Source organism: Athalia rosae, chromosome 1 (assembly GCF_917208135.1).
Source record: "Athalia rosae chromosome 1, iyAthRosa1.1, whole genome shotgun sequence".
Taxonomy (NCBI): Eukaryota; Metazoa; Arthropoda; class Insecta; order Hymenoptera; family Athaliidae; genus Athalia; species Athalia rosae.
In genome coordinates this window covers 10,560,522-10,577,830 of record NC_064026.1, presented here as the reverse complement: position 1 = coordinate 10,577,830, position 17,309 = coordinate 10,560,522, and the positions used below count along the sequence as shown (strand labels likewise).

The following is a 17,309-nucleotide window of genomic DNA, read 5'->3' as shown; positions in this document are numbered from 1 at the left end:
AACCACCAAACGAAAGGTCGGGTCGGCCTTTGTTGGCCGATGCTTGAGGAATGGAAAAAATGAAGAATGAAAAACCATAGGAAAACTTATGAATAGGGAGAAAAAATTTTTTTCTCTTCAGAACGTGACGTTGCAGTTAATATGCAGCGAAGGAAGTCGAGTGTGCTTATGGTAAAATCGTGTACAGTTCACACCGCACGTTTGCTATTATACACAGGTGAATCTTGGAAAAGTTTCAGTACATATAATGGCAGTGTTACTAAACGATTAATTGAATACGTGTATATGTGTGTACAGATATAGCTGCTACTTTCTAAAATTCACATAATAACTTGGTCTTATGATATATGTACACGTATACGCGTCCATACTAATAATATCGCGCGACACCTCGACTGGCACCGGTATATGGACATAGCTGATATGCTTATGTGTGCACATAATATATATTTATATATTTCTCTATGCACGTATACAACTGGTCCGGGTATGTGTGCACATCCAACCAGAAGTTCTATACGACTCTGTAACGGTTACGTAATTATGTTTGATTTATCGCGCGCGATCGTCGAAGAAGGTTGTTAACGATAATTGGCCGCGAGATTACATTCTTATTGGAATATTATATACCGTACATTCGCATTTATTTACTTGTATCATAATGCTGTATAATTGCAGTAATATATATATATACACACGTAGGTATGCGTACCTCGTGTGCAATTCTTGCACAATCAATTACTAATATTCATATGCAATTCATATTAATTTACAAACTAGATCTTCATGCATCTTCTTGGGTGGACGGTACGAAAAAAAAAAACAAAAAAAATTAATTATCGACGTTGGAAATTATTTTGATAGAGTTGCATTAATTTTACAGATCCTGCGAAATCAATTAAAGTAATGTATAGTCTTTCATGTGCCAGTTTCTTTTTCTCTCTCCGTGGTTTGCAGTACTGAATATGCTGATTTTTCTACAGAAAACTCGGTATGTTCAGAATGTTACAGATATAATGGATTTGGCGGATGTAAATTAACGTTGAATTAGATTACGAAACGCCGCGTTGAAATACGCACACATCGCACGTTTTTATCTCGGAATACGTTTTATACGGTATACATTTTTCTGATGCGGAGAGATTTTTTTAAAACAGCCGCGCTTTCGATTTCACTTTTTCTTTTGCGATATATAATGGCCGATCCGTATCATATCTCGATTTATCGAGTTTTTCAAATTTCCAGAAGCTTCGAACTTGGTGAAAAATTTCTAGAGCGCGTCTTTTCGAATTATAAATCGAACGCTTTCGATATCCATATCGATTTCGGTGTCGCCTATCGAAAAGTGCAAGTGCATCGATTACCCGGGAAATTTTGAATATTTGAATAGTTGGTAGTTGTGAATTTCTATACCGTGGCTGCAGGACGTCACCAGTGGTGGATCGATGGCCCTTTGGGATCGTTTAGAGGTCATCTTCTTCGTCGACTCGATCATCATCTCCATCTTCATCATCCACGGCACTCGCGCGGGCGCTAAACTCATCATAGATATTTGTATTATAACGATACCAGGTCTCTTTATATTTCACAAACAAAGAAAATTATATACATCTGCAGTAAAATGAAAAACCCCGCGAGTGAAACACTTTCATTTTATATCAAATTCATACCCAATGATAAACGAGTCACGAATAACTCCGAACAAATCCCCCGGAGAGATTCTCGAGGATCGGTTATGACGACGATTAAAAAATTTTCGACCAAATACGAACGGTTACAACTTCGAAATAACTATTTCCATTGACGAATCTTTTATAATCGATAAAACGAGAATCTAGCTGAACATATTATAAGCTTGTATGCGGATTATTTTTAAATGATATTTAAAAACCAAACGAACGAACCAACTAAACACGCTGAAACGACCCTCACGTAGTGAGCGAACGACGCGAACTGAATGCGCGAACAGAACAGAACGATCTAAGTGCAACACGAACACGGCGATACTCACTGAAAAAGAGGAGAAGCGAAGCGCACCGCACCGCGGCTGCCAACGCAGTGGGGATTGGGGGACGAAGAAACAAGGGCGTCGGGACGCTCGAGACGGAAGACGAAGAAGTCGAGCTGGTTGATGATGCTTCTGTCTATCTGCATGGTACCCGATGGTGGGGGTGGCGAGCCGTACCACGTGACATCAACGTTCGAATGACCGTGATGCGCATTTTACACTTACCACTCGGCTCTGCATCGATACGCACATACGTATGCGCGAACCGTGCGCGCGAGAACCTCCGGTGGCCTAAGAAGAGGCGCTGGAAGGGAAATGTTACCATTTTTCCAATTTTTTTGTCCATTTATTTTTTTTTCTTCCTATCGATCAACAATTCGAATATTCCCCAGTTACAGATCTGGTCGTCGCGTCGTAGTTGTCGGAATTTCAACCGGGGGGCGAAGGTCCCGAAAACCGTAGCAAACGATTTTCGAGATCATTATTTGATTTTTCAGAAATATTTTATCTTTATCTATACGGTTTCTCAGACGGAGTGTGTAATCTGTTTACGTAACGATGCATCTTCTGGCAAACTTCTTATCTTATCTAGAGCCCGACCTTTCAACTGAAGATCATTAATTCGTGTTTCGAACGGGAACGACTTATCGCATTTTGTGTCAGCATCATCAGCGTTTACAGTTTCATTATACTTATGTAGATTAAATAAATGAAATACGTAATATCGTACGTAACACACATTTATCCCTCTTTTTATAATTATGGTTTGGTTACGGTTAAATTAACTTCGCGGCGCCTCTAACCGACTCATGCTGTGGATCGTCGTTATTGAGAATATATCCATGTTATGACTACCATACCGCTCGAAATATAGACGAAAGGTGCGCTGTAAAATAGAAAATTGACCGAAACATGCTCCGATAATTCACCGATAACGGCAATTTGTAGAAACTAACTATGATCGTCGTAGTTCACAGATGACGAAACTAAATGTAAAATGCGGGGGTATCTCGTTTTGTTTCGTGATTACGATATAGATACTCATTGCGAATTCGGAGCTTATTTGGCCTCGTAATTATCGAGCATGACGGTATATCGTGTGCTCGGAGTAGAACACAAGCGGCAGGAAAGCTTGATTATATACTTGGGGTTTAGAGTTTATCTCTACCCGTTACACAATAATCACTGCCCGCATTAAATCTCTATGGCGCTATACATACGTTTGACAATCTGCTTCTGACTTCGATTGAGATATAAAATAGATACACGTGAAATACCACATCATCCGAATTGTAACCATGTGATTGTTACAAGTATCCTCGGTTATCAGCCAGAAGAGCGTAATCCACAAAAAATTACGAATACTTCCATAAAATGTATATCATAAAAATTTTGTTCAAAATACTTGTTCTTTCCACCGCAGTTACACATTTTTCGCCCATCTTATGTGTCATACTACGTCTGAACTGAACTATGATTTTAATGGTTTTCTATTGAGTTCAAAAAAATGCGGGTCCGACTCGAGGGGTTGAGGATTACGACCCAGATTGAGCTGGCGCGGAATGTTGGATACGCTTACAACAAAACAAAGCGCTATTTTAACTTCCCGACGATCATAGAGTCTGAATTTTTTGAATCTGCACATTGAGCAACTTTCTTCGGAACAAACTACGTTGCGCTGTTGAGAAAAAATCTCAAACTTTTTTCGTGGGAAAATATAAATCGCGAAAGTATAATTCGCGCACATCGTAAGCGATAATCCACGGCAAGTTAGTCAGCTTCGCTTTTTCTTTGTGTTACTTTAATTTTCGTTTTTGGCACATCGGCAAGAGATTCTCTGCATCGTTGCCAATTATTAGTAGAGGCATATGTACAAGTGGCGTGCGAAGGTGATATGGCACGCCAAAATGACGACAATTATTTTTTCACCGTGATTTAGACGGCGTAAATACGAATTCGGGAATGCAAAACAACATCAACTGCCCCCCAAATGATCTCCGTACGATTACGTCGATTATATTTGTATGGTTTATCGAGCGGGAGGGCGCGTGGATTGATTCGCCAACAGAATAAATCACAATCATGTTTACAGTGCAGTAGGTACAGGTAAATTATCATTGTACGAATATACGCAAACTAGAAAATGAAAAGGAATAAACGAATAATCGAAATCACTTGAGGGATATAACCAACCGTGCGACCCACCCCTAAAGATTGAACTAATGGTCGCGCGATACGTCGATAACCGGAGAATCAATCGTATTGTACACTTGGAGAGGGAAGATACGAAACAGAAAAAAAAAACAGGAATAGGTACGTGGTAATGAAAATAATTCGGTATGACCTACATCAGGGAATGGAGTGAAAAGAATGAAATTTTGAACAAATAACGAAACGCAGTTGTTTTCATAAGTCTTGTAATATTCTTGGTAAGTTTGTGTTTTTTACATTACTGCATTTCTCCCCGCTATAATCTTCGTGGTTTGGCAGTTGCAAAATGAGAGTCGATGCGTAATCTACCGTATGAAACATCCACGACCCTTCGAATATCTTTCTTTTCAGTGTAGGCGCCGGTTCGAGCGACCCGTGCCAAGACAAAGTCTTTGGTTCCAAGAACGTACCACCGCGTCATCGCGTTTCCCAGCGTTTCGTATTGCTCTTATAATTTTCACTCTCGCTATATACTTCGAATTTATACCTTCATCTACGCGTGTATGCGCGCACCGTACGGATCTTCGTCCGCATCATTCCGTCCGTGCTGCAACAGTATATTAATTTCGTTCGTGTGTGGATTTACGCGTCTTCGTTCGCGCCTCTTCGCCTCCCGTACGACCTGCGCCAGCAGCCTGTTTTCTTCTTTATGTTTGTTTTTTACTATTTTCTACTTGGAAATAGACCAGCTCGAATTTAAATGAGAAAACGAAGCTTTTCCTCACACTTCTCTACAAGCTTCTCTGCGAACGAATGTTATTATCGTGGAGCTTTTTCTCTTCCGCGACTTACGCCCAACAGATCGACCGAAGAATTTTCGCGTCGCAAGATACTGGAATAAAAGAAAAGAAGTATTTGGCAGGGACAATGAAAATAATTAGGACATATCGCAAGGGGTGCCATCGCAGCATGCCGAATGCCGGATTATTTATAAAATTAAGGTGTCCGATCATCGTCCTGCGTTACCGCGAACGGTGGGTGGCAGTAGCGGTTCGCGGTCAGTGACTTCTGCTCCGTAGCGTCGCGACGCGTTCGCGTCTCTTTCGTCGTGCTTTTATAGGTATAACTAGACGCATACGCATACGTATACGTATACATATATGTGACGTGTACACCAATACGGAGGCGTTAAATTCGCCATTGTTCTTTTCGGCTGACTCATTGCAAATATTTTTGCTTAATTAAACTGCTGCATAAGAGTGACAATCGAGGTGACAACAATTTAAGCCTGATAACAAGATTATTAACGTAAAATCAGCGCGTGGAGATACTCCTAATTATTATATCAGTAATTCTTCAGCAGAAGGCAGCACAGAAGCCCAACTCACGTTCCTGTCTATCGTGTGTATAGATTGATAGATAAAAAGTTTATACCTGTTATCAAGTCGAAAACTTCTTTCATTATGTACGTAATATACGACGGGTATGCGATACGGATAGACGTATGTACTTATATTCCACCGTTGGATAGACCTGATCGTTGTAGGCGTGCACGGATATTATTCCCTTCTCGTCTTCTGCGTTTTGTTGTATTCAATTCTCTCTTGTTTTTTCGTAATTTATTTTATTCCCTTCATTTTTGGTGAGGAGCGATAACGCTTTGGAGTATATATGTATGTATGTACAGTTGGAAGGAATTCGAACTTCGTGCTCGACAAGGCGTACATCGTAGGGGTGTGCCGAGCAGACGACGTGACGCAACCCTATCACGCGATTTGACAAATCCTACACCCCGAGAACCCGAAATAAGATTAAATATGCCGTGAAAATATCTCGCGTTATGCGGTTATACCAAAATCGAACGATGTCGAAACTCCGGAATTTCGTGAACCATACACACTGGCTACAAGATGGATTTTTCGATTCTGTTCCAAACTTGATTTGATTTTATCGCTATATCTACACCTGAGGTGACATATCAGAAAATACGTACAAAAAGTAAAGAAGAGGCGATAGTCGTCCGACGAATCGACAGTTCGACCTGACGTGCAGCCGTTATCTCAGCAAGGGTTCACCCAAGATCAATAAAATTTGGTGCAGTATTTTTTTTATGAGAAATTTTTCACGATATCCGATTCTTGAATGACAAGGTTATCTGAAAAAACAATTATTTACCCCAAGTTTATTCTCAAGTTGAATTTTACAAAATTTTCTACGATGTAATTTTCCATGCCACTTGGAGTTTCAGTTGAAACCAGCAACCCTGTACATACCGAATCAAAAAACGGCGGTACTCTTGATAACGATGAAAGAGAGTCAATATAAAAATAGTATTATCACCATAGGTGACATTGTTCGTCAATTATGTGAAATGTGTGGAATGTTAAACTGTTACGCGCATACTACATCCGTTATAATAGGTAACTGCTGCACAAGTATGTCTACGAACGAAATCGTGACTCAAGAATTGAGCTTCTGTGTATATGAAGGATCGGACCACAGTGACACGAGTATAGGAAGTGGCGCAAGGGTCAGAATAGTAAAGAAGGGAGAAAACTAAAAAAAAAAAAAAAAAGAGAAGGAAAGAGAAAAAGGGGCGTCACGGCGTCGCCGACGTCGGCGGCGTCGATCAAGAGACTTGATTAAATGAACCCCTGCTGTTAACCAGCCCACCCGCCACTCCCTGACCCCGCGAAAGACCCGTTTCAGGGTGCGTCGCCAATTATTGGCCTAGAGCGGTTTGTCGGTAAACCCTCTCGTGGCATCCCTTCTTAGACTCTCTTATATTTATTTTTTATCCACTGACTGAAAGTTTTACTGCGAATGCTATTCTTTTGGTGATCTAAATTTTAGTATACCTTGTCACAAAAAAGCTCTTGCGACAAATCTAGCCTCAGAAAATTTTTTTTCTTTTCTAATTGCTTGTAAGAAGTTGAATTCCTGGCAAGAGCTCAATCTGAAAATTTCAAAATACTGCAAGCAACCTGAATCCTTTGGTGTTTTGTCGTTTGTAAAGCATTTTACATCAGACCTTACAATTTTTTTTTAAAAGTTGCTCACCGGATTGATTTTACGTTACCATTTACAGAGGGCGATATTTTCTCCTTCGCTGAGAATTTGTAGCAATTAAATTAGAGAAAAAAAAAATAATTTATCAAAAGAATAAGAGTATTCGATAAAACATTTTTAAAAAATTAAAAAAATACGACGGTTCCATCGGTTAGCAACAGTGTCGGTCGCGCAATGAACGAGTTGCGGCGTTGATAACATTTTCTAAATATGGAGTCGGTATCGTTTATCGGGTAAGGATGTGAGGCGGGGTCAGAAGAGAAGCGTGTCCGGAGGTCATTGTGATGGGTCAATGATAGAAGATGGAACAAGCAGTAGAGCCTCCCCACAGATTGAAGAAACGGTTTAGCAAACGTTTACCAAGGCGAAAAAATCTCGGAGTCCACAAGATATATTACACACATATATGTGTATAATATCAATAGATAGGAAAAATATTCCTACTTTAGTTATAAGCACAACGTCGGCAGCAACTTATATTCACGATTATAGGAAAAAAATGCTAAGGAGAACGCCAGTTGCCGGGTCGACACATCCGCTTACGTCAAGTCGACCCTTTGACCCCATAGAACTTCGACGCGCGCAGTGATTTACATGTCGATCATCACTTACGAACCAAGAATCGACTTACAATTAGTTTAACGACGACTACTCACATATCTTATACCGCTTATGGGTCCTTACGAATGTTACATTTGGGTATATGTATAAGATAATGCCTCTGGCGCAAGAAATTCTGCAACAAAGCAAGCTCGATTAGTCATTGAAATGCGTGATTCATGAATTTATATATCTTGCCTCAATGGCTGAAACTCATTTATTGTTCCATTTGTATTGCGTTCAATTTTACTTGCTTTTCTTTTTGAATTATTTTCAGGATAGAACGCGGTGCACGCACGTTAATTGCTCTACGTACGTACAAGTGTTAAACTGCGGTTCTTTCCATTAAACACTCTGGTACATTGACATTGAGTGACACGTGACAGCAATTGCTCTATACATTTAAATTTGTACGTCTAGTCATGGCTAAGGTATACACACCTTTTATTGTGGTGATACGATTGCTGAGTGATTTATTCTAGTATTATTAACTTACGTTATGGGCCGATATTATTGATGTTATACCGATCGTTTCGCTTATACGTATGCAGTCTTGCTTGATTTTTTATACGATCGGTAGTAAATCTAAGCTATGAACTACGTCGGACACTTTCAATAAGTAGCACATGCAGTACAATAAAAAACGAATCGCTTGATAAATAACCTTCCGAAAACTTGCTAATAACAGGTAATAATTGTCTAGATGAACGTAGTTAAAGGATCTTTAGTCAATGGCGTAGTGAAATGAGTACTTTGGGCTGTCTACCGTCATGTGCACTCTAGTAATTAAATTACCTAATCAGAGGTAATTAAAGTGAATAAAACAAAGGGATCGAAATGATCAACTTTCATTGTGGTATGAATTCGAGAAATGTAGCAGCTGACTTGTCACCGGGAATTACGGGAACGAGGAACCAAAGTCGACGATTTCTCACTCGCCCACAAATAGAAAAAGATCCAGAGTCATAATATAATTAAAAACCCATCATGGCAACTCACATGATACCGGCATTCAACTGATATTTTCACATATTGTGTTCCATACCTTTATACTATGTAATCGGAACAGGAAATACTTCTGACCGCGAATTATAATGTTGAATACATTACTCATGCATGTACAGGCTACGATATATTCATACTTGTAACTCCCTGTATATTCCAAATGTTCGTGTGAAACGAGAGCCCGAGATGCAGGGGAGTTCGAACACAAAGAACTCCTCTGTACGTTTTATAATCGCTCTGGTATCTTTTGCTTCTCTCGCGGAGCCGCCCCGCATTACCTTTGACCCGAGGCTTTTAGATAACCCGAATAGTCTTACGGTCTGAGAGATTCGTCAGTTAAATTTCTTTATAAATACACCCAGGTATATTTCAATATGTCCTAATAGGTGTCTATGCTGAATTAAAGGAACGGAAACAAATATGTGGATGAAGAAAATGGTATGTAGCTCAATACGTGACGATCAATGCGTTATTGAAAACGCAAAAAAATAGAATCTGATTTTTCATCTCATGAAATCGCTAAAAAGAGGAATGAACGACGATCTGGTAGGATAAATGATCGGAGAGAAAAAATTGTAAGTCTTTTTTTTCACTAATCCAATAAAAATTCGTTTCGGAACATGTTATGATTTTTGACGATACAGATCTTTCCAGAATACGTCCTGATTTTTTGTTTTCACCAGTTGTTCGTATTCGAAAAAAATTGAATCGAATTTAGCGCAAAAGCGACGAAAGCGCGACGACTGATGAACTATTTTGAAACAAAATAAAATTAACCATCGGTAAAGCAGAAGTACAGGGGCGTAACAAGAGTAAATTCTCCCCGAAAGATTTTTTTTGTTGCTTGTTTTCTCTTATTCTTTATTGTCATTGGAAACGATTGCCACCATAGCTAATTGTAAATGCAGATGAATAATCAGATGAAATACGGTGCGGTTTTTAAAGAAATATTAGGTAGTACATGTTATACATTAGCCGTAACAATAAGTAGTTATAGAGAATTAATACACAGTTTGTTAACTATAAATAGATGAGTACTCGCTGCACGCATCATAGTTGTTACTAAATCCGGAAATGCGTGAATTCACCTGGTTTTAATGAGTTAGCAGAATCTTCTCTAATATCTGAGCATGACGTACCGAATCGATCATTTCTATTATGAGTCCAACGGTTCTTCGCGTACGAGTTCAAGATCGATTGTCTAGTTAATTCCTGTTCGTTTCGCATCCTCAGAATGGCATGATTATTTTCTTTGTCATCATGATTTTTCGGTATGGTTGACTTGCTAGTTCTTCCGGTTTCATTCGCTGATCTAGTTGACTGTTTCTTTCTGATCCCCTGACTTCGATTGTAATTATTGTTGTCGGATACCACAATTTTACTGCTCATTGGGATGTTACGATTATCTGGTGTCGCATAATTAAATTCTTCGTCCGTCATCGGCACGATTAGCCTTGGTTTTATTTTGAATTCATCCATATTATAAGGATCATAGCGATCTTCTTGTTTTTTACCAGTTGACTTTGTAAATGAGCAGTTACAGTTTTGATCCGATTTCCTTGAATCTTCATTCTCCTTATCACTATAAACGAGTTTCTTCGGTCGTAATACCTTTTTATCAAATTCTTTGCGCGATTTGATCGGCGCACCCGGAGTTGCCACATATTTATCCAACTGAATGTTCGGAGGAGTTGTTCGAACGTACTCATCCGAATCTTCAGTTTCATCATATACTAAAACCCTTGCTGGTCCAATCCGGTCTCCGTATCCTCTGAGATTAACCTGTAACTGATTGGGACGAATCTGCACCGAAAAATAAAATATATCACTGTTTCAAGATTTTTTATCTGGAGAAGATTTCGGAGAAACTGCATCCTGGAGTTCAAAATTCAAATTTGAAGCTGACGGAAATATTCTGAATTCAATCAAGCGACAATTACGATGCCGAAATTCGAGTCTTACCTTAGTTAAAATTTTATTTTCCAGCTCGCCATCCTGATCGGTTTTACTTGCTACATCGAAAAACTCTAATTCTCTGGAAAGCATTTTAGTCGCTTTACTTCGTGTCTTCGTTTCAACCGACCCATCCTTGATGATTGATTTAAATGTTACCGCTGTAATTCCGTTCTTTCTTTCCGCCATTTTTTACTTACTATACTAACAAAGTTATCAATATTAATAAATGTCATGGAGATATTATAACTTGTCACATGGAAAACTCGATCATGTTTGAATACTTCACTCTGCACCTGTTAAACGATTTTGAAAACGATCATGCCGTTCAAAATACGTTCAACAAAAGTCGCGCGAATGAACGGGAAGCTGAAAAACCTGGTTTCACGATGGTGTTCTTAATTTAACATATGAAGAATAATTGAAACAGTAATTCGCAATATACCTATTTTTCGCTGTGGCTCCGTGAATTTCAAATCACCTTAATCGTCACCACTATCCGTCTAACCATTGGGGTTTGATTGAATCAATTAGCAGAGACGAACAAATCTTTTTCCCTCCCAGATATTTGAATCGCCGCAGATGCGGAAACAATAACTCGCTGACGCTAGTCGACTTGACGCAAAGTTCGTTTGGTTGATGCCGAAGTGGGATCCGAATATTGCCGATACGGACTCGGGTTCGCAGGCTACCCACATGGAAAATGGAGGTTGAGAAGAGCAGCGAAGGAGATATTCGCCATCGTTGATGGTGTACAGCGAAGCTCGTCAGACGGGTGTGTTACCATAGTGAAGAATAAGGCGTGTTTTTATGCTTAATAAGTACCGAATGTGATCCGAATCGATAAACAAATCAACCCCGTGCAGTTTCAAGGTAAGATTTTAACCGTTATTTGCCACAATAGTTTCAAAATATGATACGAAATGTCTGATTTTATGGGCTGCCCGTTCTTGAAGCACATAAACTACTCAATACGCATGCGCATTTGCGGGAATGATAAACTTGGGCGCAATACGATCAGCTTACGTTTTATTATTTAATAAGAAATATCTCATGCAAATTAGTGTGTCATCCAGCGATTGCTTCTCGTTTACATTCCTTAATTTATCTATCAGCTCCTTTGGCTATTGTCGTGCAAATCCTTTGTCATTTTAAGAGAAATTTAGCTTCAGTTTCAGCAGCACACAAACAGCATTTTCTTCTTAAATAAAAACTTTGCATTCTATCAATTTTATGTGACTATAACTTTTTTTCCCTCCCACAAAGTGGTGATATATTTTATGTATGATAGTTTGATTAATTATTTAAAATTCACCTTGTTTTAACATTTCTATCGAATTTACTGTCATATCTTTAATAGACTATTCATGCTATTTACAATTCTAATAATTTATTTTATTCTTACCTTTGTGTTAGAATTGAAAATATGTCGTCGGCACAAGTGGATCGTCCTGTAAAGGTTAGCCAAGTTAATAAGAAGGATAATGAAAAGGCGAGAAAATCTTTCAACATTTCTCACAAAAAGCATAAGCATGAAGAAGGTCGACATTTCAAATTCAGTCGTAAACGTTCACAGAGTTTTACCGGCAATGGCAAATTCTTCCCACCTCATAAACGCAGAAAGAAAGATGGGGGGATTATACCTCCCACAAAGTTTTTGCTGGGCGGAAATATTTGTGATCCTTTAAATTTAAACAGCATGCAAGACGAGGAAATAAACAGAGCCATGAATGCAGTTACACCAAAATCAAGCCCTCTACCAACTCCAAAACACAGAAAAGGCGCCATTGAAGTTATTATTCCACCAAACATTTGCGATCCACTCAATCTCAGCAATTGTAATGACGACGAGTACGAAAAACAATTGATTTCACCAACAAAAAGAGGATCCAAGAGACGTAATAGAAAGCGTAAACGCGCTTCATCTGGTTCTGGGAAAGATGACGCAGTCGAAGTGCCAGAAGTGCAAATTGAAGACAAGGAATTAGTGCCAAAATCTGAAGCTCTGCCTGAGAGCGCCAAAGAGAAGGTCGAAGAGATTGAACTTACACCTGCACCACTAAATTCACCACCGAGGACCCTTCCTCCGGCAGAAGTCAAAGTTGAAACTACCAGTCCTCAAAAGGACAAAAACAAACTTCGACTTAAAGGACTGGAAGATTTGAAAGATAAACGACTGCGAAAAATGGATGTCAAGGACAAAATTGTTAGTCCTGTTATACCACAGCCTGGAGCATGGAAACCCAGACCACAACATCGTGCTAGTCAAGACAAAAAGAAGAAAGCGCAAAAATTTCCAAATTTCAAGCCCAAGGATGCCGAGTACCAGTATGGTAACTACAACATGTAAGTCTACATTGGTGTTACGTTAAGTTCATAATGAAAGCGAAAACATTCAGTGCTTTAATAAAATACTCCCATTTCCAGGTATTACGGATATCGAAATGCGCACAACGAGGTAGATGGCAGACTAACCATTTTTGCGCAACGAAAAGAGTTATTTTATGACAAAGATGTGCTAGACATTGGGTGCAACATTGGCCACATTACGTTGTCAGTTGCTCGCGATCTTTCTGCCCGCAGTGTGACTGGCATAGACATTGATCGAAAACTGATTAATATTGCTAGAAAGAATGTCAAGCATTACGTCAACTGTGTAAGATCTCCTGCAACTTATGAAGATGGAGAAAAAGGCAAAGATGGAGACGCTAGCTTTTATCCGTTATCAATGCCAATTAGTTACGGGCTCATTGATATACCTGGATTTACAAAAAAAAATCAAAGAGGATTTCCCTATAACGTTACTTTTGTCCAGGTAAATTGATCGATTCATTTGATTTGGTCTCGTCTCAAATTTTATAAAATCAAAGATATTTTATATCAAATATCTATAATGGTTTTCCTACATTTTAGGGCAACTATATTCTGGAGGATGATGCTCTACTGTCTGCAGAACAGCCTCAGTTTGACGCCATATTATGCTTATCAATAACAAAGTGGTTACACTTAAACTTTGGAGACTCAGGACTCAAGAGAGCTTTCAAACGCATGCATGCACAGTTGAGACCAGGAGGTGTTCTTGTACTAGAGCCACAAAGCTGGGGCAGCTATGCAAGAAAAAAAAATCTCACAGTGAGTGTTACTCATTTGATTAATCTTTTTTATACTCTTAGTGATACTGTGAAACTAGGAATTAAACGGAACATGTTTTTTGTGATTTCAGGAGCGGATATTCAAGAATTTCCACAGTATTGAGTTTTATCCATCCAAGTTTACCCAATACTTACTTTCCCCTGAAGTTGGATTCAGTAAATGTGAAGTTGTTTCTATCCCCCCTCATCCTTCAAAGGGCTTTCAAAGACCGATTCAACTTTTCACCAAAGCGGGCTTGAGTCCTGAGAATCAAGGTGATCCTACTCCAAGTACGTCAACTCAGAGCGAACACAGAGATTTTGAGCACGACTTATTTCCAAAAGAAACTAAAAAAAAAGGCAACATGTCAGAAATGAGCCAAATCAGCACCGAGTCTCTAAGTCAATATGAGCAGCTGGAAAATGTTTATGCTCCTAGCGCCACTCCATGCTACGATACACCGTGTTACGCTACCGATGGCCAGCCTATAGAACCAAAAACTATGTGCTATGTGGACATGGATATCGAGAATGAGGCTGGCGCCGAGAAAACTAATGCAGCTAACGAGAAACAGCAAAAACGCAGATGATGAAAATTCGAACTGCAAACTCGATAATGATGAGAGAACAAATTTGGACATCGACGAAGGGAGGCTGCAGGCGCCGCGAAAAGCGAAAAATTCATCGAACAAATCAATACTCTATCTACTTGTGATAATTAATATATCTATGTCATCTGACAGCATGCAACCCCAATATTCGAAAGAAGTCGTGCTCATACTATTCGTGAATGTAGAGTTATGTGAAATCGAGAGTTGCAGCTCGTGTTCCGGTAGGCCGAGAGGCATCGTTTATGAGAAGAGCAAAGATCCAGCTACGATCGCGACCGGAGCAGCTGTGTAAATAGCACCAAGTAGTGATAGTAAAGAAACGTATGATGAAATGAGGCGGTACATCCATGTCAAATACTTTTGTGTTTAGTACCCTGGTAAAGATTACTAAACAGCTGCTGATATTTTATTGAAAAACTTGAAAAATTGGACTTACAATGTGAAATTAGAGCGTGTTTAATTTCAATTATCACCAACACAGCAATTTTGAAGATTTTTAACGAAATTTATTGTGCATTAATTTTGACCAGGGTGTGGATAGTGAGCATTGTCATACTTCTTTAGGCTATGTTCTCAATTCCTGACCTGACCGTACCTGCGAGCGACCTTGACTGTGTCTGACTCGAGAAAGGTTGAGCGTAGTTTAAATCTTCAGATCAGACACAGCAGTCCCCAAAGAGTACCTGATACCTATTTCATCGTTCAAGGTTGGTATACTTCTTTAAAAAAGTCGCAGGGGGGTGTTTGATACAGTGAAAAAGACTAGTGCAGTAGGAGCAAGAGTAAATATTGTAAAAAGAAAGTGCCGATCAATATTCAATTGACTAGACAATCGTGCACACGAAGAGGCGAAGAATAGCTCTGTGAGGTTCAGCAGCGCAGTATAAATAGTTATAGAATAAAATTGTGTCTCGATGAAAGGAAAAATTTAATGAAAGGGCAAGTAATGAAAGAAAATCGGCACAGCCAGGTGGGCAAATGAATAGAAAATAGGTGCGCGAATTTTTCTCTTTTGCTGAACGTAAATTACAGGAAATTAATTTTTATTGGTAAATGGTGCTAAGCCTGGTCTATGTATTTGCGCTGTACCTGATTATCCATTTACTGAGCACTTGATAAATTTCAAATTAATTTCGGTTTACATGCAATCCAAACAGTAATAGACTTTAATCAGAAAATTTTACCCAAAACTGATTCAATTGTTCAAATTTCGATTGGAAAATCATGCAGAATGTTTCTTTGTATAATATATTTGCAAGTTTTCATTGTTTTCGATTTATGTTATCGACGAAAGGGGTGAATCAAGTTTAGTAGATTAAACAGTATATCTTTCATCTTCCATTGCGTGGGAAATCTAGGATGAATGTGGTCATTTCCGCTTATTCTTAGTGACCATCTTTCCTGTATGAGCGTTGAAAAATAATCTTCACTGTCTCCCAATCACTCCATTTTATTCCTCATTCAACCCTTATGATGGAACCGATGGTACCGCTGTATTGTATTTCATTTGAGAAATTTTTGCACATCTACATCTAATACGATGTAAGGCGTTTGTTTTTCCTTTATTGTCTACTCAATTTCAGGATTCTAGACCGTCTATCAAAACGCGCATTCTTAATCCATGTATGCTAATAAATGTTTATAGAAGTTTCGAATATGGATTCTCCTCAATTTTTCACTTCCTCTTTCTACTTCAAGTATTTTTTTTTCAGATGCTAAATAAATGCTCAGTAACTTCGAACACTTCGCAACCGTTTTGATGTATCCGAGATTGAAACACGATTTTTTGCACGTATGATATAAAAGCCCGCGTTCAGGTAACCGAATGAGTTCTGACGAATTTTTTCTTCCTGTTTACCTGAAAAATTATTGAAATGAAAAAAAAATTGTAACTTAGGTATAAAAGTCCATCACTAACGGGTTTCGGATGTATCCCACAGCAATAATATAATTCTGACTTGTGATAAGAATTAGGATAAAATCTTATCTTAACGAAGATTATATTTAAAAAATGCTATGTAGATTGGCTACAAAGTTTCCTGTATATTAATAATGATAATAGTAGCAATGGATTTTGCCAAGCATACATTCCATTGGGCAGAGAATTTATATTTGCGGAGAGAAAAATTATCTCACATTTAATGAAGTATGGTTATCTCAAATCCTTAATCTGTGCCATGCACACTTCCTTTCCTCGGGCATGATATTGTAGAACCTATATCAGGTTACTTCACATAATTATAGTATGTATTTGTACATACATATACATATTTTACCTATTGTGTTTCGTAGGGTGATACTGGCAGTGCCTGTATTACAAAAATTCGAACAAGCATTAAAAATAAAATGAATAACGTAAGGAAAAAAAAATAAAATAAACGCAAGATCATATTGCCCGTGCCTAAGCAATGAATTAGCATTATATAATAAAGTTATACATATGTAATATGATTAATATGTAAAAGCACGGCGCGCTAATTATGGTAAAATATAAGTAGCTACTCATTCGAAGACTGACTTTTGGCTTTACACAAAATTCATGAAATGAACTAATAATATTCTTGATTAATAAATTAGCGTACAACAAAAACAACAAAAAATTCATTTGCATTATCGATTTGTTTTCGGGGTGATATGAATTTGCATCACGACATTTACACAAAAAAAACACTTTTCGTCTACATATTGCGTTTAAGTACTCTACGCAAGCTTACTCACGGTTAAACAGCAAAAAATAATATGCTAAGAGAATACTTCTTGGCTAAATTATCGTATAATGAG

The 17,309-nt window shown here is 38.5% G+C and overlaps 2 protein-coding genes and 1 long non-coding RNA gene across 4 annotated transcripts; 1 reads left to right on the top strand and 2 right to left on the bottom strand.

Annotated features, from left to right (window-relative positions):
* Positions 1–4,411: 4,411 nt before the first annotated feature.
* Positions 4,412–9,012, bottom strand: LOC125499758. The gene is made up of 3 exons (XR_007276741.1): positions 8,874–9,012; positions 7,885–7,964; positions 4,412–5,051 (listed from the first exon to the last, which is right to left on the bottom strand). It is a non-coding gene; the product is annotated as an uncharacterized LOC125499758 (long non-coding RNA).
* A 225-nt stretch (positions 9,013–9,237) lies between these two features.
* Positions 9,238–11,365, bottom strand: LOC110116859. 2 transcript variants are annotated; one of them, XM_048649122.1, is made up of 3 exons: positions 11,232–11,365; positions 10,796–11,155; positions 9,238–10,636 (listed from the first exon to the last, which is right to left on the bottom strand). In XM_048649122.1, exons 2-3 carry the CDS (start codon positions 10,973–10,975, stop codon positions 9,896–9,898), a joined length of 921 nt encoding a protein of 306 aa, XP_048505079.1. In that variant the 5' UTR covers positions 10,976–11,155; positions 11,232–11,365; the 3' UTR covers positions 9,238–9,895. The 2 variants fall into 2 exon arrangements, with proteins under 2 accessions (XP_048505079.1, XP_048505080.1); XM_048649123.1 differs by having other exon boundaries at positions 9,238–10,621; positions 10,796–11,345.
* A 114-nt stretch (positions 11,366–11,479) lies between these two features.
* LOC105683647 (7SK snRNA methylphosphate capping enzyme bin3-like) lies at positions 11,480–16,183 on the top strand. Its single transcript, XM_012396399.3, has 5 exons — positions 11,480–11,659; positions 12,203–13,132; positions 13,214–13,601; positions 13,700–13,918; positions 14,010–16,183. The coding sequence occupies exons 2-5, from the start codon at positions 12,213–12,215 to the stop codon at positions 14,505–14,507; spliced, it is 2,025 nt and encodes a 674-aa protein (XP_012251822.2). The 5' UTR covers positions 11,480–11,659; positions 12,203–12,212; the 3' UTR covers positions 14,508–16,183.
* The last annotated feature ends 1,126 nt before the right edge of the window (positions 16,184–17,309 follow it).

Bases quoted from the DNA above. Each gene is read 5' to 3' on its own strand.
- LOC110116859 (XM_048649122.1), bottom strand. From the start codon at position 10,975: ATGGCGGAAAGAAAGAACGGAATTACAGCGGTAACATTTAAATCAATC. The intron at 10,637-10,795 runs GTAAGACTCGAA...TTTTCGGTGCAG, and splicing joins AAAATAAAATTTTAACTAAG to ATTCGTCCCAATCAGTTACA.
- LOC105683647 (XM_012396399.3), top strand. From the start codon at position 12,213: ATGTCGTCGGCACAAGTGGATCGTCCTGTAAAGGTTAGCCAAGTTAAT. The intron at 13,133-13,213 runs GTAAGTCTACAT...TCCCATTTCCAG, and splicing joins CAGTATGGTAACTACAACAT to GTATTACGGATATCGAAATG. The intron at 13,919-14,009 runs GTGAGTGTTACT...TTGTGATTTCAG, and splicing joins CAAGAAAAAAAAATCTCACA to GAGCGGATATTCAAGAATTT.